Below are 26,718 nucleotides of genomic sequence, written 5' to 3'. Positions count from 1 at the left end.
TATATGTTGTTACAATAAGTTGTAATAAGACAGTAATTTGTGAATGAAGGATTGTAATTACAAGAAAGACTTAAGAGATATTGTATTTTCTCACTTAAGTGTTGGGAGATATGCTACATTAATTTCTGTAATTCCAAAATTGTGCCATCTGTTTATTGACACAAGAATGGGGAGACATTTTTCCTGCTAGGAACTTTTACTGTGTCCCTAGGTACTAAGTAGTGCTGTGGTTCCTTGTTTTATTTTTCACACCTTATAAAGGGAGAAAACGATGAAGTTGTATGAGATCTTTAATTAATGTATTTGCTGACAAGCCTGCTCTTAACTGAAAAGTGTTATATATGTATGTTGTCATACAGTTCGTAAGACATTATCCTTTGAGTTAATCCTGCTTGACAGTTCCAGTTGTACCTTGGACCATCTTATGTATATTTTTATTTAAATGTTTGACCACATGGTTTCAGTAACTCATTTGGAAATATGTTTGATTTTTTTTTCCCCTCTCCCTAGCGGGGAAGGGGAGGAGGTGGGGAAATATATATTTTGCTTTCTGGGGTCCTGCCATTAGGTTAAGTAGTTAAACCAGATTAAGATATAACGTAATTTAGTGACTCTAGTTACATGGTAGCCAGTAAGATTCAATGATAATAGAGACAGTAGTTCTTAGACTACCCTTAGGCCAGAGGGTTTTTAGGACAAATTTAAACGTATTTATAGATCTTAAAACTTATGTGACTTTTTTTCTTGACTATATGTAGCTTGTTGCTTCATCAAAATTAAAAGCATAATAGTTACAATTAAGTTTTAATAGTTATAATTAAGAAGTGCATTTATCTTTTCTGGTACTGCTATGAATCTAGCCCTACAGTGGTCTCTACTCTTGAGTAAGTTTTCATCCCCAAGTGAAAAGTTGATCTCTTGGCCTTGGAGGGAGGAGGAAAAAAAATCCTGTCACTGCTCAGTTTCCTGTGGCTACTGCCATAGCATCTAGGTTGTAGTACAAGTCACAGGAAGTATCTTTTTCTCCTGCTTCCCTTTCTTAGTCCCAGCTGGAGAACTGTGGAAAACAGAAGGCAGGATGTAGTCAAGGATGTTTGGTTTTTATGCATCCTGATTTTCATGCACTGTTAAATAGAATTATGCTTTCACTTTTCATGTTAGGAGAAGTTAAATGAAAACAAAATTAAGCTTTTGAATCCATGAGATTTCATTATGTTAACTCTGCTTCTTTTAAGATCTTATGGGTCCCATGACTCTTAATGAAAACAACTTCATATAACAAAATCAAACTGTAATATATTTCCTTAGTTGACCGAAATGATTTAGTAATAGATGATTTGGCTATTGTAATAGTGTATATTCTGGAAGTTTCTCAGAATACCTTCTTAGTTTCAACTTTTGTTGACAGATCTTTCTGAAAAGATCCATGTACAGTGTTTTTAAATCTCCTCGGGATAGACATTCTGAATAAGGATTCTTACGTGGTGTAGATAAATTGTATCTTCTAGATAGACATTCTGAATAAGGATTCTTATGTGGTGTAGATAAATTGTATCTTCTACATATACAAAGTGGCTGGGCTCAGAAATTTCTTTTTAAATTTTCTTTTCTTTGTTTTTGAGACAGGGTCTTGCTCTGTCGCGCAAGCTGGAGTGCAATTGGGTAATCACTGCTCACTGCAGCCTCTACCCTCCGGGCACAATCCATGTGCCCACCTTAGCCTCCAGAGTAGCTGGGACTAGAGGTGCCTGCCACCATGCCCAGCTGATTTTAAAAAATTTTTTGCAGAAACAAGGCTTCACCATGTTGCCCAGGCTGGTCTTGATCTCCTGAGCTTAAGCAGTCTGCCCACCTTGGACCCACAAGGTGCTGGGATTACAGGTGTGAGCCACCGTGCCCCGCCAGTTCTTTTTATGTTGTTGCAAATATTCGTCTCTTCTTTTATTGTACTACTGAGGACATTCTTTTCTCATTTGCTTATTTTTTTCCCCCATAATTCTTCAAGAATCTTCACTTTTCTCTGTTTGGGCTACCATTATGGGAGAGTTCTTGGTTAGTAACTAGGGTTAATTATTCATTCATTCTACAAATATTTGTTGAGTACCTATTAAGTTCAAGATAAAGTTCTGAAATTAATGAGGCTGCATGTCTCAAAGGGCATGCCCTAGAAATATTAATCCTACGAGATGTGTCGCAAAAAAAATAAAAGGGTTCAGTGACCAAGTAAGTTATGGAAATGAGCATAGTCTGTTTCGTTGGAGATTTGCAGTATACCTTAATATGTTAAAGATGATGAGAAGTCCATTTCCCCAACTTTTTTCACCATGAGACTGTTTTCTTTTTTTAAGAGACTTTTATTTTCCACTGCTTGTTAACTTAATTTTGTGAATTACAAGGTACATATTTTGGAAAATAGAATTAAGTATAGAACCTGTCCTTATAAAATAGAGGGAGAGAAGGTGGATATATGATACTATACTCTTAAAAATAAGGTTATAAATGGTTTCAAAGAGGTCTAGATGTGCCATAGGTATTGAGAGGATGGGAAGATTACCTCTAGAACAAAGAAAGGATTAGAAGGTGGCATTTGAATTACCTACAGAAGATAAATTAGATTTGAGTTTGTGGAACTGGGTGGAGGGACTTTTCAGTAAAGCAGGCAATAAAAGCTAAGACATAAAGGGAGGGTTGTAAGCCCTGGAGATAAGGGGAACATTCATTTTGGCTGGAGTATATATAGCACACATAAAGAGGAGGAGTGGCATGTAAGGTAAATCGGGGTTTAATTTTGGAGGTCCTAAATGCCAGGATTAAAAATTCATTTTTTTTTTCTTTCTGTAAATATAGGTTCCTTGATAATAGTGCTTGAGGTCAGGTAATTTGGCTATGATAGCAATGGCTGTTTGACTTCCAAATTAGAGTATGAATATTGAAGAACACATTTTCCCACATTTATTTGTCTCTTAATTTTTCAAACTAAATTACAAAAGCTATTTAAACAGACTTGTTGAAAATGATGTCTCTTGTTCAATTAGCTAGCCAGGTATATACTAATGAACATGAGATACACAAGTAAAGAGCACCCCGTTACTGTCAAGGTGCTGAAATGCTATTTATTTTAACCATATTAGTTGTTAAGTGTTTATAGACCTTGGCCACCAATTGTAGTATCATGTATATGATAAAATGTATTCATTCTGCAAACATTGAATGAATCTGTAGGCCAGACATTCCAGGTACTAGAGTTAAAAGACGTTGAGTTAAGCATGTGGTTGAGGAAGACAGACATCTTAATACGTTAATATAGCGCAGTGGGAGTATAGAATCTTTTCCAGGGATTATTAGGAAAGGTTTCATTTAGTAATGGCGTATAGAAATTGGATGTTGATGGATGAGTAGAGATTTTTCAAACAGGAGAAGGTTATTCCAAGGCAGAGACAAGATGGCTCCAGTTTGTTGTAAGGTGAGGCAGTTGAGAACAGTTAGGATGTGTATGTGCATATTTTAAGAATAGGGAGTGGTGGCAAGGCATTGAGACCATAGGAGTTTGAGGGCAGTTTTTTTGTTTTTTTGCTTTTTTTTGGACTGGAGTGCAGTGGCGTGATCTCAGCTCACTGTAACCTTCGCCTCTGGTTTCAAGCGATTCTCCTGCCTCAGCCTCCTGGGTAACTGGGATTATAGGTGCCCGCCACCATGCCTGGCTAATTTTTTTATTTTTAGTAGAGATGGGCTTTCACTGTGTTGGCCAGGCTGGTCTCGAACTCCTGACCTCATGATCGACTTGCCTCGGCCTCCCAAAGTGCTGAGATTACAAGCGTGAGCCACCGTGCCTGGCCAGTTTTTTTGTTTTTTGAGACAGGGTTTTGCTCTGTCACCCAGGCTGGAGTGCAGTAGTGTAATCACAGCTCACTGCAGCATCGACCTAGGCTCAAGCGATCCTCCCACCTCAGCCTCCCGAGTAGCTGGGACCACAGGCATATGCCACCATGCTTGGCTAATTTTTTATTTTTTGTAGGGACGGGGTCTCACTGTATTGCCCAGGCTAGTCTTGAACTCCAGGACACAAGTGGTCCTCCCACCTAGGGCCTCCCAAGGTGCTGGGATTATAGGCATGAGCCACTGGGCTCAGCTTGGGGAAAGTTTTAAGAAGGCTTTTTATAGCTCATGCAAGGGGGCTGACCTTACTTTTTTTGGGTAAGGGTCAGGGAGACAGACAATTTTAATGTTAGTGTGAAGAATGGCCTTCGATGGGGGAAGAAATTGTTAGCTGGGAAAATAGGGATCATGGGCAACCTGACATAGTTCTTGTCATTTGGTAAGAGTTCCGGAATTATCTATCGACTGATTAATCTAGCCAGATGAAAGTCTAACCTAATTCAGTGGCGACAGAGAAGATATTTGAAAAGAATTTTGGAGGAAGAATTAAAAGAATTTGATCACTGAGGAGTTAAAATTCCAAATTTGTAAACTTTGAAAAGTAGGTGGTTGGTGATTCATTAACTGTGACCGAGAAAATTAGAAGGACCCTTGCAGGGGGAAGAAATAATATATTCATTAAATGTATATACACACACACCTACACGTACACTTTGAGTTTTTAGCAAGACATCCTGGTAAAGAAGTCCACAAGGCAAATGGAAATATGAATTAGTAACTCAGAAAGAGATCACAGTTAGACATAGCAGTTTAGGAAGTATCACTTTATGTGGGTGGTAATTTAGCCAGGAGGTGGATGACATCTCTCAGCTCTGCCCCCTACTAGTTGTGTGATCTTGGCAAGTTACCCAGCCTCTTTGTACCTCAGTTTTCTCATCTGTAAAATGGGGGAAATAATAGTATCTACTTCAGAAGGTTTTTTTGATGACTAAATTGAGTTGAGAAATTTAAATTGCTTAGAAGCATACTATTAAGAGAGTAGTATCCATTTTAAAAAATTAGGTGTCGGCCACTTTCAATTTAAGTGGATTGAGATGAGAACTAGATTAGAGATCTATCAAGGAGGGAACACTTCAGCCTTCTCAGTCTCAGTTGACTCAGAGTAAATGATCCAAGAAGTAGGAGATTATAGTAGGAGAGGATTACAAAAAGGGGCTGTGGAAGGTTGTATTTTTCAGGATGGTCACAAGATCTGCCATCCTACATTGTGATATTTATGCCCCTCCCATAGGAAGTAGGGTCTATGCTCACTTCATGAATCTGTACAGGCCTATGACTATAGAAGTGATGCTGTGTAGTGATTTGCAAGGTTAGGTAACCTCTTGGACTCTAGCAGCCATACCAAGAGAAAGCCCATGCAGCCCTTTGAAAGAACCAAGGCCCTTCGCCCTTGGCTCTGGCTGAACTCCCAGCTAACAGTAAACACCAACTTGCCATCTTGGAAGAGTATCTTCTAGCCAAGTTGAGCAGCCCCAGCTTATTTCATGTGGAGCAGAGACCAGGTTTCCCTGCTGAGCCCTCAAATCAGATTTGTGAACAGTATGATTATTGTTATTTTAGGCCACTAACTATTTGAGTGGTTGTTAGGCAGCAATAGATAACTGAAACAGAGGCCCATCAATTTCTTACCTACACCAAGATCTAATAGCCTTCTGCTGGTCTTAGTGGAGACAGTGGTAGAGGTAGAGGCTGATGCTTAAGAGTAGTAGAGTTCCATTTAAGTATTTTATGCTTTGGAGTTCTCCAGTCCAAGCAACTTGGAAGTGAACTTTTGGAATAAGCAAGTCATTAAATTGAGGACAGTATTATAGACTGCACATGTGTGTAATTAATCTAAAATACTGAATCGCTGGTGTTCCCAGGAAATTAGATAGTTGAGGTGTGTGTGCGCCCACATGTGTGAGAGAGATTTGAAAGAGTGATTGATTGCCTTGTTCTCCTAAAAGTGGATTGCAGTTTCATGTAACACCATGCAAATAAACATATAACCTACAAATTAAACGAAAGTTCTAGTTGAGTGATAATTTAAAAGTTTGATTGTCAATAGTTTATATGTATGTATATATTTAAAACTTAGCAAACTTTTCTGATGCTATTTCCTTGAAGCTGAAATATGAAAATGAGAAAATAGTTATTTATGTATCTTTGCTTATTCAAGATATAATAAACGAAAGAAGCAAATGATTCCTTTACTTGTTTAATTTCATTTCCAAGGTGTTTATTAAATGCCTGTAAGAATATTTAACGTGTATATTTGTAAATACACTTAATTTGATTTGAAATGCTAATGGCAGATTTTATTAAATATTTAAAGTAATTTCACAGTCTATAAATGTTAAAGGCACTATAATAGAGTGGGAAAAATATCTGGGTTAGAATACTGGTTTAGTACCTTGATAAGACTTAAATTTCATTTCCTCAGTTTCTTTATATGTACAAATGAGATGAAAGAGCTGGGCTGTGATGATATTTAAAGAACATTCTTGCATTACGAATTTTAAATCTAATTATATGATTCTGCTAGTATAACAGGAATTGTAACATTTGTTACCTCTCCCTTTTGGACATAGACATCATATATATTACTTTACTGTTCGAAATGAGATATATTCTATCCTGGAAAAATATTTTACTTAAGAGAATCTAAAATATTTTGTAAGATTCTAAACTACCATCGTTGAAATAGTCTTCAAAACAATTTTGATAACATGATTAATTGGCTAATTTCATAGTTTAAAGGGCTTCAAGACTGAATGTTAACATTGACTAATTTTAAAAGTAAAATTATTCATTTTGTGGTGTTTGTGCAAGTAGTTTTCAAAATACTTTTTCAAAGTTTGCTTTAGTTATATTAGTGTCTTAATGAGCTTTATTTTTCTACCTTTTCATACTACCTTTGAAATCCATTTTGCTAGCCTGAGAAAAAATATTTTGTGGTGCTTTTTTAAAAACTCAGTATTCAATAAATATAACTTATTTATTAATATACAGAAAACACGTAAAGAATCTCACTGAAAAATCAAAGAAAATGGGGTTAGAAAGTAGAGGCCAAATATTATAAAATTCTTTTAGTTCTTTGTAGTGCCAGAATTGTATTAGGCTCATATTTGTTTTCTGTTAGAATCTTGGATTGATAGTACCACGTAATGCCTGTTCTTTATTTCTGGGTTGTGGGGTGGTGGTCCTGCCTTTTTGGTTTTGGATATATGAATCAAGAGCATGACTTTTAAGACCCTCTGCAGGGGTTTCAGCCATGGCCCCAACTAGCTAGTGTTTTGGTATGCTCAGCATTGTTCTGTTGACTACAGCTGGAAAGCAAGACAAATGTATGACACAGCCTCCCCTTGCTTTTAATTTAAGTATGGAGAAAAGAGTGAAACTTATGAAAATGATTCTAAATCAATAAATGACAAAATGACAATTAGTAATATTCTGTGTTGGGATTTGAATTTTTAAGCTTCATAGGGGTTTAAGAGTGGAGAGATTAATGGAGACCATGTAAGGAAGGAACCCTTCAAAGAAGAAACGGGAATAGAGCCAGGCTTTGAGTAATGATATAGCAGTGTTTGAATTGTTGGAGGAGAAAGGGCATACTTGGTGGGGTGAGTTACCTGGCCACAGGTTAGGAAGCAGGAGTAGCACGGGCTTGAAAAGAAGACTGGAATAGTCTGACAGAAGTGTGGCTGTTTGTTTTGAGGTACAGAGAAATTTGGGTAGGTGGTACAAGATAAGAACCCTAAAGAGTAGATATAAGAGTGTGAACTTGGCTGCATGTGGTGGCTCACACCTGTAATCCGAGCATTTTCAGAGACTGAGGCGGGCCGATCACTTGAGGCCAGCAGTTAGAGGCCAGCCTGGCCAACATGGCAAAAACCCATCTCTACTAAAAATATAAAAATTAGCCGAGTGTGATGGCACACACTTGTAATACCAGCTACTCAGGAGGCTGAGACATGAGACTTGCTTGAACCCAGGAGGCGGAGCCGAGATTGTACCACTGCATTGCAGACTGGGTGACAGAGTGAGACTGTATCTCAAAAAAAAAAAAAAAAAAAAGTGTGTGTGAATTTGATACTGTAGTAGGAATTATATAGGGAAGTTTCTCACTAAAAGGAGGTAGTGTTTTAATGATTTGTTAGACAGTGGTATCCATAATAAATTTAAGGAAAATACATGATAGGCAGTACTTTTGAACCGATGGGTTAGTTGGTTTAACAGGATACAGAAATATCTCTCTGAAACGATCTGAGACTTCCTTTTTTTTTTACCTAGGCTGGGGGAAATATCCTAGTTTCTTTGAGTTTTTGGGTGGTTCCAACACATTGTATTGGATCTGCTTTTGGGAATGGAGATACAAGAAAATATAAAAATTGAATTTTTGTCAAGGAAGCAACATTATTTAAATTAGGGATTTATGTTCCTGTCCAAGGGATTGACATCCAAGAGATTTTTCAGTAGAAATGGCCACAAATGCCATTAAGTTCTGGGATACATGTGCAGAACGTACAGGTTTGTTACATAGGTATACACATGCCACGGTGGTTTGCTGCATCCATCAACCCCTCATTTACATTAGGTATTTCTCCTAATGCTATCCCTCCCCTAGTCCCTCACCCTCTGACAGGCGCTGGTGTGTGATGTTCCCCTCCCTGTGTCCATGTATTCTCATTTTTCAGCTTCCACTTATGAGTGAGAACATGCAGTGTTTGGTTTTCTGTTCCTTTGTGAGTTTGCTGAGAATGATGGTTTCCAGTTTCATCCATGTCCCTGCAGTGGATATGAACTCATCTTTTTTATGGCTGCATAGTATTCCATGGTATATATGTGCCACATTTTCTTTATCCAGTCTATCATTGATGGGCATTTGGGTTGGTTCCAAATCTTTGCTATTGTGAATAGTACTGCAGTAAACATACGTGTGCATGTGTCTTTATAGTAGAATGATTTGTAATCTTTTGGGTATATACCCAGTAATGGGATTGCTGGGTCAAATGGTATTTCTGATTCTAGATCCTTGAGGAATCGCCACACTGTCTCCCACAATGACAAACATCATATTTTAATATTACAATTGGTAACATTTGTAAAGCATATAAAATCAGTTTAATGGAGCAATATAAAACCCAATTATGTAAAGCTAAATTTCATATGATAGTATCTTAGTGCATAGTTCTAGATTTTTGTTTTGGCTTGGTAATTTTTGCTTTTGATTACTGTAGCAAAACAAAGTGAAGCTAAACCTTTGTCAGGCTTATAAAATTCTAAAGGATTTAAAAAAATGTTTACAGGTGTTTGTATTACAGGGAATTGTTTGAGAAGTCTTTTGGGAGGACTTGGTCATTTGGAGGTCTTAGGATTTGTTAATTTGGCTTTTTGTCACTGTAAGCGCCTTTGCAGCAAGATAAAGTATTAGAAAGCAAGGCATTAGGATTTATTTGCTTATATAAGCAGAACTTTTAAATTTTTACGTATTTATTTATTTTTATTTTTTGCTTTTTTGGAACTTCCATCCCTTGGGGATCAATTGCTGACTTCTCTTAAACCCTTGTGATAATTTGTCTCTGAGGATAAAATGTGTACTTTGCTTCCAGGACACTGACCTTTTATTTTCTTCCGCCTGCACTGGTGCCTCTTGCTTTCTTTTGTTGGATTGTTTTCCTCCTCTTATCTCCAAATCTTGGCATGCCTTTCTTCCTCCTAGATCTCAACCAGTCCTTAGGTAACCATCTGTATGTTGATGATTCAAATTTTGTGAAGCTCCAGCTTCTTCCGTGTAGTAAAAATTTGTTTTTCCATCTATGTGCTCTATATTTCTCTTACATATCTAATAGGCATCTACAATATAACATATGTGGAACAAAACTCTTGTTTCACTGCTCCCTCATCCATCTCCTTCCCTGATCTTCCCATCTCAGTAATTAGCACCACCATTCACAAAGTTGTCCTGGCTGCAAACCTCTACCTCAATGAGTAATCTTTTATTCCTTTTTTTTCTTTCTCCACATATCCAATCTATCAGCAACTTATATGAATGCATGCCTTAAAACGTCATGAACCTATTTCTCAGCACCTCATCCACTGCCACTTTCATCTGAGTCACTGCCATCTCTTGACTGGACTACTAAGGTGTTGCAGGTTGGGTCTTTTGGGAAGCAGACTTTGAGACAGTTTAGTATGCAGAATATTTATTAGGAAGTAACCTTGGATGAACATTTATGAGGGGCAGAGCAAGGATACAAGATTGGGCATGTGGAGAAGTAGAGTTACAGTTTTCGTCCAGTGGCAGTGTTGATGGCTCCTGTGGGGAGGTCTGAAACTAAAATGACCTGTCAGAGTTGTCTTGCTTTGGACCAAAGTGGTCTGGCCCTTATACTCCCATCTTAATCCGTCATTGGATATGGATCACATTGGGAAAGGCATGACATGGGGTGAAGTGTCTCTTTGCATCTGATGAGGTCCCTGAAAATACTGCCCATGAAGGCTTTTTGTTGACAGCACTATTAGCAGTTAGGGCAAGTCCCTTCTTGAAGGGCAATCTGGATGGCACATTATTGTGTTTACCACAGACAACCCTTGTTCCACTATTAGACTTCACTTCTTCATATACATTTGGGGAGCAGCTCTTCTGACATTCTGGTTGGGTCTTATCCTGGAGGAAAATTAGAAGAAGAAGGCTAGTGAGATGAACTGTGGCCCCCACTGCTATAGCTGGTCTCGGAGTTGCAACTGATATTCACTGTCTCTCACCTCTACTATCGATTGTAACTCTGCCTTACCTTCAACTAGTACCTCTGATGTTCTTGGTATCTTAACTGGTTATAATACCCTTTTTAGGCCAGGGTTGTAACACCTGTCCATACATTTTCAGAATTGGTTGAGGGGGTGTTAAGAGATCCCTGAGAGGATCATCTGTGTGCCAAACATACTGCTCTCTGCCCCCATTGTGTATTAGCAGCCCTGCCTCATCCTGATCATTATGGTTGATTGCCCTAGCCAAAGATGATCACTCCTCTTCTTATTCCCTAGATATAGGGAGATAATATGACCAGGCAGTACTTGTAGTTATAGTTTAATGACACTCTTACTATGTTCGTAGACAAAAGTGTTCCTTCTTTGGGGACCAAGACTATTCCGAAGAATCAAGAGTCACAGGGATCCCAAGCACAAATTGGGAGTCATGATAAGTGAACCCACTTTCTGCTTTTACCTCTTGTTGCCAGACTCATGTGTTTTTCCTATGGGAGTCACAGCATCATATAAAGCCTTTTAATTCAGAATATATACTGCATCTTGCAGAATAGTGCTTTTTTTTTTTTTTTCTTTTTTTTGCTTTTGGAGATGGAGTCTTGCTCAGTTGCCCAAGCTGGAGTACAGTGGTGTGATCTTGGCTTACTGCAACTTCTCCCTCCTAGGTTGAAGCAATTCTCCTACCTCAGCTTCCCTAGTAGCTAGGACTACAGGTGCCCGCCACCAACCCAGCTAATTTTTTGTATTTTAGTAGAGACAAGGGTTTCACTGTATTGCCCAGGCTGACCTCGAACTCCTGAGCTCTGGCCTGAGCCACCACACCCGACCAGTGCATCATTTTAATAGAGTATGCCCTCTGAACTGGTGCTTCAGCTGTGCCTTCATCAGGCTGTTCCAGTGCTCTGTTAGTCTGCCTACCTCTGGTTGGTGTGGTTTACGATATGATCAGTGAATCCCATGGTTACCTCCTTTGCTGTAAACTGGGTGCCTGGGTCCTTTGGTGTGATATGGTATGTGGAGTCCTGTGCCAGAGGAACAAACACTCCCTCTGAGGAAGGGCAAATCCAACTCAAATGTTTCTCCTTCTATCAAAGTAAAATATTCTTTTTTCTAGAGTGGAAAGGGCCCAGTGTAGTCAACTTGCCAACCATGTGATTAGTCTTGAATGGGGCTATTTTAGGGGCTTAGAGTTGGTCTCTGTCACTGTTAGGCTAGATATTTGGTTTCACAGTAGCTGGATCAGCCTTGGTAAGTAGGACCCCTTGCAGTTGAGGCCATGTTGTCTCTGTACTGTGTCTGCTTTATTCATGTGCTCAGAGTGCTAATGCCAAGCAAAGTCATTTTTTCTACTTGGTTGCTTAGTTCCTCTTTCATGGTATATATTCTCTGGTGCTAACATGTTATACAGAGAACTTCATACTTTGCATCCAGTTTCATGTATCTGTCTGTCTTAGTCAGCTCAGGCTTCCACAACAAAATTCCATAGACTGGATGGCTTCAACAACAGAAATTTATTTCTCAGTGTTCTGGGGTCTGAGAAGTCCAAGATCAAAGTGCCAGCAAGGTAGTTGTCATGCTGAGGTCTCTTTTCTTAGGTTGTAGACACCACCGTCTCACTTTGTGCTCACATAATCTCTTCTTTGTGCAGAGAGATATTTCTTTTTCCTGTAAGAACGTTAATCCCATAATGAGGGCCTGTACCTTGTGACCTCATCTAACACTGATTACCTCCCGAAAGGTCCCATCTCCAAATACCATCACATTGGGAGTTAAGTCTTCAACCTGTGAATTTTGGGGGGACAGTTCTTTCATTGTATAGTCCATATGCCTCTACTCCAGACTTTCTTGTCCTTGGTCTTCCAATCTTACTTACTTCTCTGATAGCTAGGCGCTTTGCCATTTCCTGTGTAAGGTGACATCTCATGGTAGTTTTGATTTGCATTTCCCTAAATATTAGTAATGTTGGGAATTTTTTTTTTTTTTTTTTTGGGGGGACAGATTCACTGACTCTGTTACCCAGGCTGGAGTGCAGTAGAGTGATCTGGGCTCACTGCAACCTCTGCCTCGCAGGTTCAAGTGATTCTCCTGCCTCAGACTCCCAGATAGCTGGGACTACAGGCACTCGCCACCACACCTAGCTAATTTTTGTGTTTTTAGTAGAGACAGGGCTTTGCTGTGTTTGCCAGCCTGGTCTCGAACTCCTGACCTCAAGAGATCTGCCTGCCTTTGCCTCCCAAAGTGCTGGGATTACAGGTGTGAGCCACTGCGCCCAGCCATTGTTGGGCATCTTTTCATGTGCTTATTGGCCATTTATATATCTTTGGAGAAACATCTGTTCAGTCCTTAGCCCATTTTTGAATTGGATTACTTGTTTTTGTTGAATTTTAGGAGTTCTATGTAGTCCAGAATTTAAAATTTTTCATTAAGTCTGATTGGTCTATTTTTTTCTTTTGTTGCCTGTGCTTTGGTATCATATTCAAGAAATCATTGCCAAATCCAGTATCTAGAAGCTTTACCCTGTATTTTCTTCTAAGGGTTTTGTAGTTTTAGGTATTACAAGTAAGTCTTTGAGACGTTTTTAGTTAATTTTTGTTTGGTGTTAGGTAAGGATGCTTTTGCATTTGAATACCCAGTTTTCCCAGCATTATTTGCTGAAAAGACTGTCCTTTCTCTTTTGAATGGTCTTGGCACCCTTGTCAAAAATTGCTTGACCAAATATGTGAAGGTTTTTTTTTCTAGGCTTTCTATTCTGTTCAGTTGTTCTGTATGTCTGTCTTTATGCCAGTACCGTATACTGTTTTGATCAATGTAGCTTTGTAGTAAGTTTTGAAATTAGAAGGTGTGAGTCCTGCTGCTCTGTTCTTTTTCAAGATTATTTTGTGCTCTTCGGGGTTTCTTGTCTATTTTTGAATAAAACAAAGTCATTGGGATATTCACAAGGATTGAGTTGAATCTGTAGATCACTTTGGGTAGTATCGACATTGTAACAATATTAAGTCTTCCAGTTTGTAAACATAGGATGTGTTTCCATTTATTTGTGCCTTCTTTGATTTCTTTCGAAGTATTATAGTTTTCACTGTATAAGTCTTTAGCCTCCTTGGTTAATTCTTATTTTATTCCTGAATACTTTGTTCTTTTTGGTGCTGTTGTAAATGGAATTGTTTTTATAATTTCCTTTTTAGATTGTTCATTGTTAGTATATAGAAATGGCAACTAATTTTTCAGTTTTTCTTTTATCTGACTGTGTATTTGTATCTGTTAATCAGGCTCTCTTCTTGCTCCCCGCCTCCCCTTTACCCTTCCCAGCCTTTGGTAACCACCAATCTACTCTTACTTCTATGAGATCAAATTTTTAAAATTCCACATATGAGTGAGGTCATGTGGTATTTGTTTTTCTATTCCTGGCTTATTTTACTTAATATAATGTTCTCCTGGTTCATCCATATTTTTGCAAATGACAGGATTTACTTCTTTTTAATGGCTGAGTAGTATTCCATTGTGAATGTATGCTGCATTTTCTTTATCCATTCATCCATTGATGGACACTTAGATTGATTCCGTATCTCAGCTTTTGTGAATAATGCTGCAGTAAACATGGTGGTGCAGATATCTCTGACATACTGATTTCATTTCCTTTGGATATATATTTAGTAGTATGATTGCTGGATCATTATGGTATTTCTGTTTTTAATTTTTTCAGGAACCGCCATAACATTTTTCGTAATGGCTATGGTAATTTACATTCCCACCAACAGTGTGCAAGGGTTCCCTTTTTCTCCACATTTTCACCAACACTTATCTTTTGTCTTTTTGATAATAGCCATTCTAATAGGTGTGAGGTGATACCTTACTGAGGTTTTAATTTGCATTTCCCTGATGATTAATGGTGTTGAGCATTTTTTCGTATGCTTGTTGGCCATTTATGTGTCTTCTTTTGAGAAATGTCTGTTTCTGCCCTTCACACATTTTTAAAATCCAGGTTATTTGTTTTCTTCCTATTGAGTTGAGTTCCTTATGTATTTTAGATAAACCCCTTATCAGATGTATAGTTTGCAGATAGTTTCTCCTGTTCTGTGGATTGTATGTAATCATGTTAATAATGCTATGGAATTTGGCTTGCTGATACTTCGTTGAGGATTTCTGCATGAATGTTTATAAAGGGATATTAGTCTGTAGTTTCCTTCTACAGTCTTTGTATGGCTTTGGTGTATCAGGGTAATGCTGGCCTCATACAGTGAATTAGGAAGTGTTTCCTCTTCCTCAATTTTTTGGAAAAGTTTGAGAAGGCTTGGTGTTAGTTTTGTAAAATGTTTAGCAAAATTCAACAGTGAAGGTATGAGTTCCAGGGCTTTTCTCTGTTGGGAGATTTTTGATTACTGATTCAGTCCCCTTACTGGCTATAGGTCTATTCATATTATCTATTTTTTCAGGATTGCGCCTTGGTAGATTTTATGTTTCTAGGAGTTTTTCTATTTCATCTAGGTTATCAAATTCGTTGGTATACAATTGTTTGTAATGCTGTCTTATAATCCTTTTGTTTCTATAAAATTGGTAGTAATGTCTTCATTTTCATTTGTGATTTTAGTAATTTGAGCCTTCTCCCTTTTTTTCTTAGTCTGTTTAGCCAAAGACTTTTCAATTTTGTTGATCTTTTCAGAAAACCAACTTCTGGTTTCATTAATTTTTTTTCCTATTGTTTCTTTATTCTCTAATTTGTTAATTTCTGCTCCAGTTTTTATTATTTCCTTCCTTCTGCTAGCTTTGGCTTTAGTTTTTCTTTTTTTTCTTGTTACTTAAGTTTACTTCTTTTTCTGATAACTTAAGTTTTAAAGTTATGTTGATTTGAGATCTTTATTTTTTAATATAAATGTTTCCAGTTGCAAATTTATTCCTTAGCACTGCCTTCACTGTGTCTTATGTTTTTGTATGTTGTGTTTTTATTTTCATTCATAAGTATTTTACAATTTCCCTTGTAATTTCTTCTTTGATCCATTTACTTAAATCCTCTGACAGTCACTTTATCCAGAGGGAGAGGGGCTTGCAAAAATGGGGAAGGTGCAACAACAAAGGCCACCAGCCTCTTTATGCCTCTGTGGTCTGAAGCAGCAATTAGCCCTCAGAGCAGGGATCTCAGATATTTGGAGGACAGGGTCCTTTTTGGACATGCTGGCCCCTACAAGCCGTGTGCAGGTTGTTCCAGGAATTTTTGGACAGCACTCTGCCACAGGGCTAGGGTGGGACCTGGGTAGCTGCTATTGTGCTAAGAGCTGAAATTGACCAGAATTACCACATTTTCTTGTCTAAGCCTTCCCGTGGGAAGATATAAGCCTTCACTAGCCTACAGAGTTCCAAAATAGAAAGATTCTGCCAGTGCAGTTGTTACCTAGATGGGGAGACAGATTTACTCCACTATCTTCCCAGAATCCTGTCTGTTTTATTGATACACAACCATGCTCATTCATGTGTTGTGTATGTTTGCATTTGCACCACAGTGGCAGAGTTGAATGGTTGTAACAGAGACTGTACGGTCTGCAAACCTAAAATACTAGCTATCTGGTCTTTTAAGAAAAAAATTGTAGATCTCTATTTTATATTCTTAAGGATAGCATTAATTTTTGCCATCCTGCGTGATTAGCTACCTCAACTGGACAGGGGCGATTTTAGGATTTTTACCTGGGCTTCCTCATTATAATAGTTCTTATTCTGTAGACCCATATCAGCCACTAAGTGTGTCTATACCTGTTAAACATTTGTAGACTGCAGAAATGACCACTAGGTATGCTCATGGACATATTGGTTTGACTCTGCCAGATCTTGGCCAGGAATCTATTACCTGGCCCCCATGTGTTCTCACTCTGACACGGTCCATGATGCTTTGGGTCAGTCAAGTGCCAGTGCCAACTAGGACCGTATATCCAACAGACTTCAAAATATTTGCATATTTTTCTTTCCTTAGTGTACTAAAGTAAATGGTTGTAGCTCCTTTTGGGAGAAGGAATAGGAGAATTATTATTGTGTATAGGCATTCCGAAGAAGAAGGTAATACCTATCTTCTTGAGAACCTGGCCTTCAGTCAATAACAGGGAATATATCATAGTACATCCTGTAAGACTTTGGTATAAACTCTGGATTCTCATTACCTCTCTTGACCTCATCCACAATTATTCTCCCCTGCATTCACTCTCTTTTAGTCACACTGGCCTCTTTTCATGGATTGTGTACCAAGAGTGTTCCCTGTGCTTAGAGTCTACCTCCCGCAGATGGCTTATTACTTAGCTGTGTACAGATCTTTGCTCAAAATTTATTTTCTTAGAAAGGCCTTGCCTGGTGACTTCTTTCAAAGATAATCTCACTCTGGCCAGGCCCGGTGGCTCATGCCTGTAATCTCAGCACTTTGGGAGGCTGAGGCGGGCGGATCATCTGAGGTCGGGAGTTTGAGACCAGCCTGAGCAACATGGAGAAACCCTGTCTCTACTAAAACTACAAAATTAGCCAGACATGGTGGTGCATGCCTGTAATCCCAGCTACTCAGGAAGGCTGAGGCAGGAGAATCGCTTGAACCCAGGAGGTGGAGGTTGCGGTGAGCCGAGATCATGCCACTGCACTCCAGCCTGGGCAACAAGAGCGAAACTCAGTCTCAAAAAAATAAATAAATAAATCATCATCATCGTCATCATCTCACTCTCATCCATCATTCTGTATCCTCTTTCATTTTCTTCATGGTTCTTCTTCTTGTATCATTTTTTGTGCTCGTTTATCTGTCACTCTCCTCCGCTAGATCCAGAGGAGCAGAGATTTTTCCCTCCTTTTTTACTATTTCCTGGATATTTAGAATAGTCTCTAGCACATAGTAGGTGATCAATTAATGTTGCTGAATGAAGGAATACTATATTTTCAGGTAATTGAAAATATTTTGTAGGAAAAAATGCTTAATTTTTTACGTCAGTAAATACCTGCTATTTATAAGTTTTTAGTGTATGTCATTTAATAAAACTAATATATTAAAATTGATGAACAGTATAACGTGTTTAATTGAAAACTATGATTACTTAACACATAAAATTAATAACACATAACAACTAAGATTATTAAGTATTTATACAAATGTGTATGCCAAGAAAATGATAGGGAAAGGGACATGATTACTATATGAAGTTTTTTACTGGAAGTATTGTAGATTTTTGAAAGGGCTGACTACTTCCTAAAGTAGTTTCACAGCTGTAAATTGAATTGGTATTAATAGAACCTACCTTGTAGACTTACTACTTACCATAGTACATATTGAATATGATAAAGTTTGTAAAATACTAGGCAATGCCTGGCACATAGTAAGTACTTAAAAAATTTTAGCTGTCATCACCATTTCATTATATAGGGGTATTTCATGTGATGGTCAAGTTTTCTAAAATTTTTAAGTAGCTTAGTTTCTAAAGTTCTAAGTAGCTCTAAATATAAGTTCACCTTGAGTCAATATTTCTCAATTTTAGATGACGTTAAAAATCTTTAGATTCGCATCCACTCTTGTTTCGACAGAAGTGAGGCAGACTAGAGGCTGATTATCTAAATGATGATATGTTGCTAAATGAGTTCATTGTATTTCAGGGTGCCATATTTTTTACTTGAAGGATATTAATTCATCCTTGGGACTTAATTCTCAAACATGTCAGCACTTTATATCTTTAAAAGTTTAAGAAAAAACTTTGCAGATATAAAAGTTCAAATTGTAATCACCAACTAGTTTAAGTTACATGCTAGGTAGGAGGCAATATGTGGTATCCATTTACATGAAAGAGGGTAGTATGAAAAGTATGTAAATTAGTGTGTATTAGTCTAAAAAATGTATTATCTGCTGATGGTGAACATTTGAAATTTTATTTTCTTGATTGAGCCTTCTCTAATATCCTTTTTTAAACAATTTTTTTAAGAAAATTATAAGATTTTGTATCCTGCTTTTTTCATCAGCTATCATATATTAGACTTTTTTCTCATTTCTAAACTTTTTACATGATCATGATTTTAATAGGAACATTGTTTTTCATCCTGTAAGTTTACCCTAATTTGTCAGTTATGGCTTTGTGAATATTATTTATGTAAACAATTTCTTAGTAATATACATAATGCTCAATGAACATTCTGCAGAAATTTTTGCATTCATATATGCTTTTCCCTTAGATTTTAAAAACGGAATTACTGTTAGGGTATACGAGCATTTGTAACACTATTGATGTTACCTAATACTTACCTACCCGTTGGCCTCCAAAAAGATTGTACCTGTCGACATTTCTAACAATACTGAGAGTATAAATTTCAGTTTATCCTTTCTTGCCTTGCTCACTATAATTAAAAAAAAAAAACTTTGTCAGTTTGTGAGATCTTTAAAAAAGGATAATTTGATCTTATTTGATTACTAGTAAGGCTGTACATTAAAAATAATTTTTTTGACCATTTTATTTCTTCTATAAATTGTTTGTTTACTTTGCTCATTTTTCTGTTGAGTTGTTCCAGTTGGTCATTAATACTGTTCTAGTATTTTAATATCCTAATTTTCATTAAATAATTTGTTTTGTTTATTGAAGATTTTTTAATTGAAAAAATCTGTACATTTTAATAATATAGATGTGTTTAAACAATTAGTAATTTCATTTTAAGTTTTTACCTAGTAGAAGCTGTTGTAATTTTATAAGTAATATTAAGTACTTGTGTATGAAGCTTTGTTAAAGCATATTTTTTTGTAAACTAGGAGCCTTTTGTGGCAGATGAATATATTGAGCGTCTTGTATGGAGAACCCCAGGAGGAGGCTCTAGAGGTGGACCTGAAGCTTTTGATCCTAAAAGGTGAAATAAAAAAATTTTTTTCCCCACAGATCTAATCTGGTACACATTAGTGTTAGAATAGAGATGACTGTTGAGATTGCTTTCAACATTCCTCTACAAGGATTTTAGTTAACAATTGGCCAATAAAAGACAATACAACAGAGCATTAAAAGTTTGAGATTTTGTTTTTTCTTTGACATTCTTTTAAAGAAGTAATTTAACTGGTATGCAGGAGGTAATTTTATTGAGTATAAGAATTTGACATTTCTTCTAATGAGTCATAAACTAGAAATGGTTATACTTCTAAAATAAAAACATTAAATACATTGTTTTAAATATAGTTGTAAATTGGGGGAACAAAGTCACTGAACTCTGGAATGTATATTATTATTTTTATATAGTACATTTACTTTCTTGACTATTTTAAGTAGGCTATAAAATGTATTTCTATTCTAGGGGTTTAATGGGGATTCTGGGTGAGGTTTTCATTCACCTGAGATGATCCACCAAAAAGTCAATAGTTAAAGCCTGGCTATACTTTCAAATGTCATGTTTGCTTTAAAGCCATGTGGCCTGGACAAAACTATGAGGAAGTTATGAAATTACAGAAAGACTTTATCTTTTGATGAAGAAATTTCTAACAAGATGCGATAGAAAAAATTAACATGATCATTTCAAGCTCAAGGAACTCTTCTTATTAAGACTATGATTATAAGTTAACTGGTCAGTTCCTAAGGATTAATAATAGGTAGATTGATACATATTCAAACTTTCCTGTTAGATTATTAGAAGAATTTGTAAGTCATATTCAGGAACTCCAGATAATGGATGAAAGGATTCAGAGGAAAGTAGAGAAACTAGAGCAACAATGTCAGAAAGAAGCCAAGGAATTTGCCAAGAAGGTACAAGAGCTGCAGAAAAGCAATCAGGTAAACATTTTGTTAAGAAATGGGTATTTTATATAGGCTATAATATCTTTATTTCCTCCCAGTTTTAAGCTCTTAAAAAAGTCTAGTCAGACGATAGTAACTGTCAAGATTTCTTTCTACTGCCTTAGTCCCATGGGGTAAAATGTTAATGAATTGTTATCAAGTACTCTTGGCATTGGCTTTCCACAGAGTGTTGGTTTAGGATCACAGTACTCTTCTTAGGATAGAGTGGTATCCAGTTGAGTGTGGTCCTTGATTCTCCTCTAACAATGCGAAATTTGAAGAATGACACTTCAGTAGACCCCTAGTTTTAGGGACTCTTTATTAGCTTGGATATTTAGGTAGTCATTTGCTTTCTCTTTAATCATAAAACAAAGTAATATGAAAGCAGCTATTGTCTGAATTAGGTTTACCCTAGAGAAAACCTGGTCTGGGAAGTTTCACAAAAGTCATGAGGATATGCTCCAGTGAGAATTCTAGTGTAACTGTAGGAAAAACTGCCTTGATCTGTTTTGGAGTAAAACCAAATCACTAGATTGGTCCTGGGGCTAAGCAAGCCAAACTTCTTAGTCACTCTTAGGTCCTAGACTTAATCTGGAACCTCTGAATCCCATTCACAGGCTGGGCCTTATCTGGAATTTGATTCCCCTTTTTTTTTTTAAGACAGAGTTTCACTCTGTCGCCCAGGCTGGAATGCAGTGGTGTGTTCTTGGCTCACTGCAACCTCCACCTCTCAAGTTCAAGTGATTCTCCTGTCTCAGCCTCCCGAGTAGGTAGGATTACATGCACACACCACCACATCCAGCTAATTTTTTTGTATTTTTAGTAGAGATTTTGCTATGTTGGCCAGGCTTGTCTTGAACTCCTGACCTCAGGTGATCCGCCTGCCTCAGCCTCCCAAAGTGCTAGGATTACAGGTGTGAGCTACTGCTCCTGGCCTTGATTGCCCTTAGTGTAGTTTGGAATATTGTTTAGCTTTGCTGCCTCCCAGGGATCATTAGTTCTTTAGTGTTAGGGATTAGCAAACTGATTTCTGCTAAAGTTTCAATTTTTTAGATTCCTTTTCTTAAACGTATGTTGCTATGAGAAATAAGGAAGTCAGTAATTTAAGATAAGGAATGCATTTTTAAGTAGTTAAGGTGACAGTTTCTAAATACTTCTAATGCGGTTTTCCCTTGGTAATAATAATAATATTAATAGTTAAGCTAATAAACTCTGGGACCAGTCTGCCTGAGTTTGAGTTTCAGCTCTGCCACTTATGAACTGTGTAATGTCAAGCAATTTAACCTTTTCACGGCTCAGGTTTTTTTCAAATCTGTAAAGTGTGTTGTTGAGAGGATTATATAAGTAAATACATGTAATATGCTTAGAACAGTGTCTAGTCTAGCACAGAGAAAGTCCTTAATAAAATGTTTACAGCTCTTCCCCACCTCAATTTAAGGTTGGAAAAATGTCCCATACTAGATTATCAGCAGTTCCACTGTTGGCAATTACAAGGCATTCATTGCATTCAGTATCGTTATGCCACAGGACAATCATTGTACCCTGGGAGAAGGGAAAGAATATTCTAGAAAGTAATATACCTTTGCCTTAGTAGAATAATTGCTACTTTTCTGTTTTCAAAACTGGGAAAGAACTATTTTACTTTATATATAAACATCACTTTTTAAATATTTAAAATAAATTGGTATATTTTACTACTGACCTTTTTTTTTTTTTTTTTTTTTTGAGGCAGAGTTTTACTCTGTTACCTAGGCTGGACTGCAGTGGTGCAATCTCAGCTCACTGCAACCTCTGCCTCCTGAGTTCAAGCGATTCTCCTGCCTCAGCCTCCCAGCTAGCTGGGGTTGCAGGGCCCACCACCAAACCCGGCTAATATTTGTATTTTTAGTAGAGATTGGGTTTTACCATGTTGGCCAGGCTGGTCTTGAACTCCTGACCTCAAGTGATCTGCCTCCCTCGGCCTCCTACTGACATATTTTTTATTCTTTTCAGTTTAGTAGCAAGAGAGCTCTTTAGATGTCTGGTCCTTTTCATACTTAGCTAATTGTTTTCAGAATCATTATTTGGAGCTAAATGGTGTTGAGTGTTTTGTTAAAACAGGATGAGGAATAAACAGCTTTTTTTGTTCGCTTTTTTGTTGATTAATGTACTCATAAATATTATTATAATAGTTAATGGTATAAAAGTTTGCAATTTGGTTAACAGTTTTCAGATCATGTCACACTAATGAGCATGAATTTTGTAGATCATCTCATAACTTCTGTTATCTTTAGTTAGTAGCAATAAGAGTAGTAGTTTAGATTATAAACTCAGCACACTGATTGTATTTTATGCTTATGCACATTTTTCCTAGGTTGCCTTCCAACATTTCCAAGAACTAGATGAGCACATTAGCTATGTAGCAACTAAAGTCTGTCACCTTGGAGACCAGTTAGAGGGGGTAAACACACCCAGACAACGCGCAGTGGAGGCTCAGAAATTGATGAAATACTTTAATGAGTTTCTAGATGGAGAATTGAAATCTGATGTTTTTACAAATTCTGAAAAGGTAAGTGCTGTCAGAGGATAAAACCAAATCACAGCATTAATAACAGTGCCCTAATTATGAGCTGCAATAATTGCTTTCCAGAGTTAGACTTCAAATCACTGAGTAGCTGACTTATTAAAAGTTTTTATTGTTCTGAAACGTAAACTAATACAGTTTCTTGTAGATTGCTGATGAAGTGTTAATATTGAGATGTTTAATTGGGTTTCCTGGCATTTTTTTAATGAAATTTTTTGTGGCTTAAAAATGCTGTGGTAACTGTTCATAAATATCTCTTTGCCATAGCTTTCTTTCAGTATTAACAGAATTTCTGTAGTTTTTAAATAGTGACAGTCCATTGGGTGGTGGTGGGGTGGTCTGACCTAAATCATTGATAAGCTGAGATGCTTTTCTGTAAAGGAATAAGGAATTCAGAACTTCTGGTTTTTATTACTTGAATAAAGATCTCTTATAAAGAATTAAAGCAGTTTGGACCAAGGAGAACTGAAAAAAATTCTGAATTAATTGTTTATGTTAATCCTTTTCATAGCACTAGTCACTTACTCCTGGTCTAAGGGTACATGGTATTGGCTGCTCTGCAATCTTGAAAGAAGGTAATTTAGCTCACTTTCTTCCCCTCAGGGGAAAAAAAAAAATCAAAATGTGTGAGAAAATGGACATTCTTATGGATCTTATATGTACATAGCAACATTGTCCACTCATATTGAATACAGTCTTCCTGAATTATTCCAGATTTACTCCATAGAATATTTCAGATAGTGAAATGTAAAAGCTAAGTATTATTGAGACTCACTTTGAATTAAGCAACACTTTTTTTAGTAGAACTCTATAGGGTTATAGAACTTACAATTTTTAGAGTTCTTTGGAAAATAGTTATGTGTGTACAGATAATTCCTCTAAAGAAAAGGCGTTTTTGAAAAATTTAGTTTTTCAAGTACAGGTGGTTTTTTGGTTATAAGAATGAGTTCTTATAGTGTTAAATACTGAGTTTTTAGTGTACCTGTCACCCAAACATTGTACACTGTACCCAATATGTAGTCTTGTACCCCTTATTCCCCTCTCAACTTCCGCCTGTAGAGTCCCCAAAGTCCATTATATCACTCTGTATGTTTTTGTGTCCTCATAGCTTAGCTCCCGCTTATAAATGAGAACATATGGTATTTGGTTTTCCATTCCTGAGTAACTTCATTTAGAGTAATGGCCTCCAGCTCTGTCCAAGTTGCTGCAAAACACATTATTTTGTTCCTTTTTGTGGCTGAGTAGTTTTCCATGGTGTAAACATACCATATTTATCTTTATCTGCTCGTTGGTTGATGGGCACTTAGGTTGGTTCCATATCTTTGCAGTTGAATTAATTTTTGGCCTAGTTCTACCAGTTAGCCATCCTTAAGAACTCATATAGTATTAGATTGCCAATTATTAGATAAACTCCTAGCTATCTCAATTTCTGGACTCTGTACCAATCACCTTCCCAATGGAAAGAAAAGGAAAAAGCACCCACAGAGCTAGACCAATGTGTGATTGTGGGAGGAATTAGAATGGGATAAGATATCAACACATCATATTCTTTTTCTTCTTTCCCCCTAGTCATTTTTGTTTTTTTAATTGTTTTTTAGAATCTTGGCTGGGTGTGGTGGCTCAGGCCTGCAATCCCAGCACTTTAGGAGGCCGAGGCAGGACGATTGCTTGGGCTTAGGAGTTTAAAACCAGCCCGGGCAACATGGTGAAACCCCATCTCTACCAAAAAAAAAAAAAAATTAGCTGACCGTTGTGGCACATGTCCATAGATCCTAGCACTCAGGAGGCTGAGGCAGGAGGATTGCTTGAGCCCCAGAGGTTGAGGCTGCAGTGAGCTGTGACTGCCACACTGCACTCCAGCCTGGGTGACAGACAGACCCTGTCTCAAGAAAAAAAAAAAAGGAATCTTCTCATATTCTGAAAACAAAAACAAAAACAAAAATACCTTATTATGTGTTTACCTCTGTCCTTACACATATGTTGGTTTTTGTTTTTTTTTTCTTTTTTCTTTTTTTTTGAGACGGAGTCTCGCTCTGTCCCCCAGCTGGAGTGCAGTGGCGCAATCTCGGCTCACTGCAACCTCCGCCTCCTGGGTTCACGCCATTCTCCTGCCTCAGCCTCCCTAGTAGCTGGGACCACAGGCGCCTGCCACCATACTCGGCTAATTTTTTGTATTTTTAGTGGAGATGGGGTTTCACCATGTTAGCCAGGATGGTCTCCATCTGCTGACCTCGTGATCCGCCCACCTTGGCCTCCCAAAGTGCTGGGATTACAGGCGTGAGCCACTGCGCCTGGCCTGTTTTTCTTTTTTACCTAGAATGGCAGCTTATTGTTCCTCATGTGGATAATACTTGATGACTGTGATTATCTTTAACACTATTAGCAAGGGTAGTCTCTCACCTCACCCAAATGTCAATAACTATTAGAATATAGTTTTGCCAGCTTTTATTACTTATTGTTGTAGTATATTTTAACTGACTAAATGTTGTATATTGTAACCTTAAGAGATATCTGTTACTTTACACAATTTTTATAAAATAATTTGCTATGGAAATTAAATATAAACAAGTGCCATTTACCTCTATACTACTTAGTACATTAAACAAAGTTTGCAACAGCACAATGATGATGATGACTTCTTGAACAAAAACAAACTCCTTATGGAAGCATAGAGCAGGCTGTGTGCCAAGTATATTATTTCTGAAGGGGGTATTGGTGAGAGAAAATGATGGATTTTGCTAATACAACTAAATGGCATGGTGAGGACAGATACTGCAGTGATATTTGTGCCCATATACAACAGGACAGAGTGAGTGTTTGGTAGTTGAAAATGACAGTGACCTGCTGACTAGGAGAAAAGGGATGACTGAAGCAGAAATGCTATATTCACTATAATTTGGAGCAAGAAGGGAGAAGAGGCTCTGCTGTTGTTATTCACAGTTGCTTGTCAGAGTTCATATGCCTACTTAGAAAAATCTATATTGGGCAGGGCATGGTGTCTCAAGCCTGTAATCCCAGCACTTTGGAAAGCCAAGGTGGGCAGATCACTTGAGGCCAGGTGTTCAAGACCAGCCTGGCTAACATGGCGAAACCCCATCTCTACTAAAAAAATACCAGAATTAGCTGGGTGTGGTGGTGCATGCCTATAATCCCAGCTACTTGGGAGGCTGAGGCATGAGCATTGCTTGAACCCAGGAGGTGGAGATTGTAGTGAGCCAAGATCATGCCACTGCACTCCAGTCTGGGTGACTGAGCAAGACTCTGTCTCAAAAAAAAGAGAAAATAAAAAACTATATTGATGTTCCTAGCTCTTCCTTCATATTTATGAGTCTCACTGTTTTTTCAAATGTAGAAGAAAATGAATCTTAATAAAATGAATTATTAAAATTGTGCCAAAGTAAAACTGAGAACTAATTTGAGATTTAAAGAATGAATGAACATTATAGAACTCCCCTAAACTGTTGTGTAAATAAGCACAGATATCTGCATTAAAGAATTTTAGAACTCTTGCCTAAGTTCCTTAGTTCCACAACTTGAATAAATTTACACATTTCTGGCTGGGCTCGGTGGCTCACACCCGTAATCCCAACACTTTGGGAGGCCGAGGTGGGCGGATCACCTGAGGTCAGGAGTTCAAGACCAGCCTGACCAATATAAAGAAACCCCGTGTCTACTAAAAATACAAAAATTAGCTGGGCATGGTGGCATGCGCCTGTAATCCCAGCT

General features: G+C 37.5%; 1 protein-coding gene across 3 annotated transcripts in view; it reads left to right on the top strand.

Moving 5' to 3' along the window:
- The window catches only part of EXOC5 (exocyst complex component 5), a 61,876-nt gene that overhangs the window by 1,564 nt on the left and 33,594 nt on the right, over nucleotides 1–26,718 (top strand). For all 3 annotated transcript variants that reach the window (XM_054449726.2, XM_063651645.1, XM_063651646.1), the window contains exons 2-4: nucleotides 19,424–19,518; nucleotides 20,279–20,426; nucleotides 22,783–22,977. In XM_054449726.2, coding sequence (XP_054305701.1) covers nucleotides 19,424–19,518; nucleotides 20,279–20,426; nucleotides 22,783–22,977 — 438 coding nt within the window. The remainder of the gene's footprint in view (nucleotides 1–19,423; nucleotides 19,519–20,278; nucleotides 20,427–22,782; nucleotides 22,978–26,718) is intronic.

This window comes from Pongo pygmaeus, chromosome 15 (genome assembly GCF_028885625.2).
Source record: "Pongo pygmaeus isolate AG05252 chromosome 15, NHGRI_mPonPyg2-v2.0_pri, whole genome shotgun sequence".
Lineage (NCBI taxonomy): Eukaryota > Metazoa > Chordata > Mammalia > Primates > Hominidae > Pongo > Pongo pygmaeus.
This window is presented reverse-complemented; position numbering and strand designations above follow the sequence as displayed.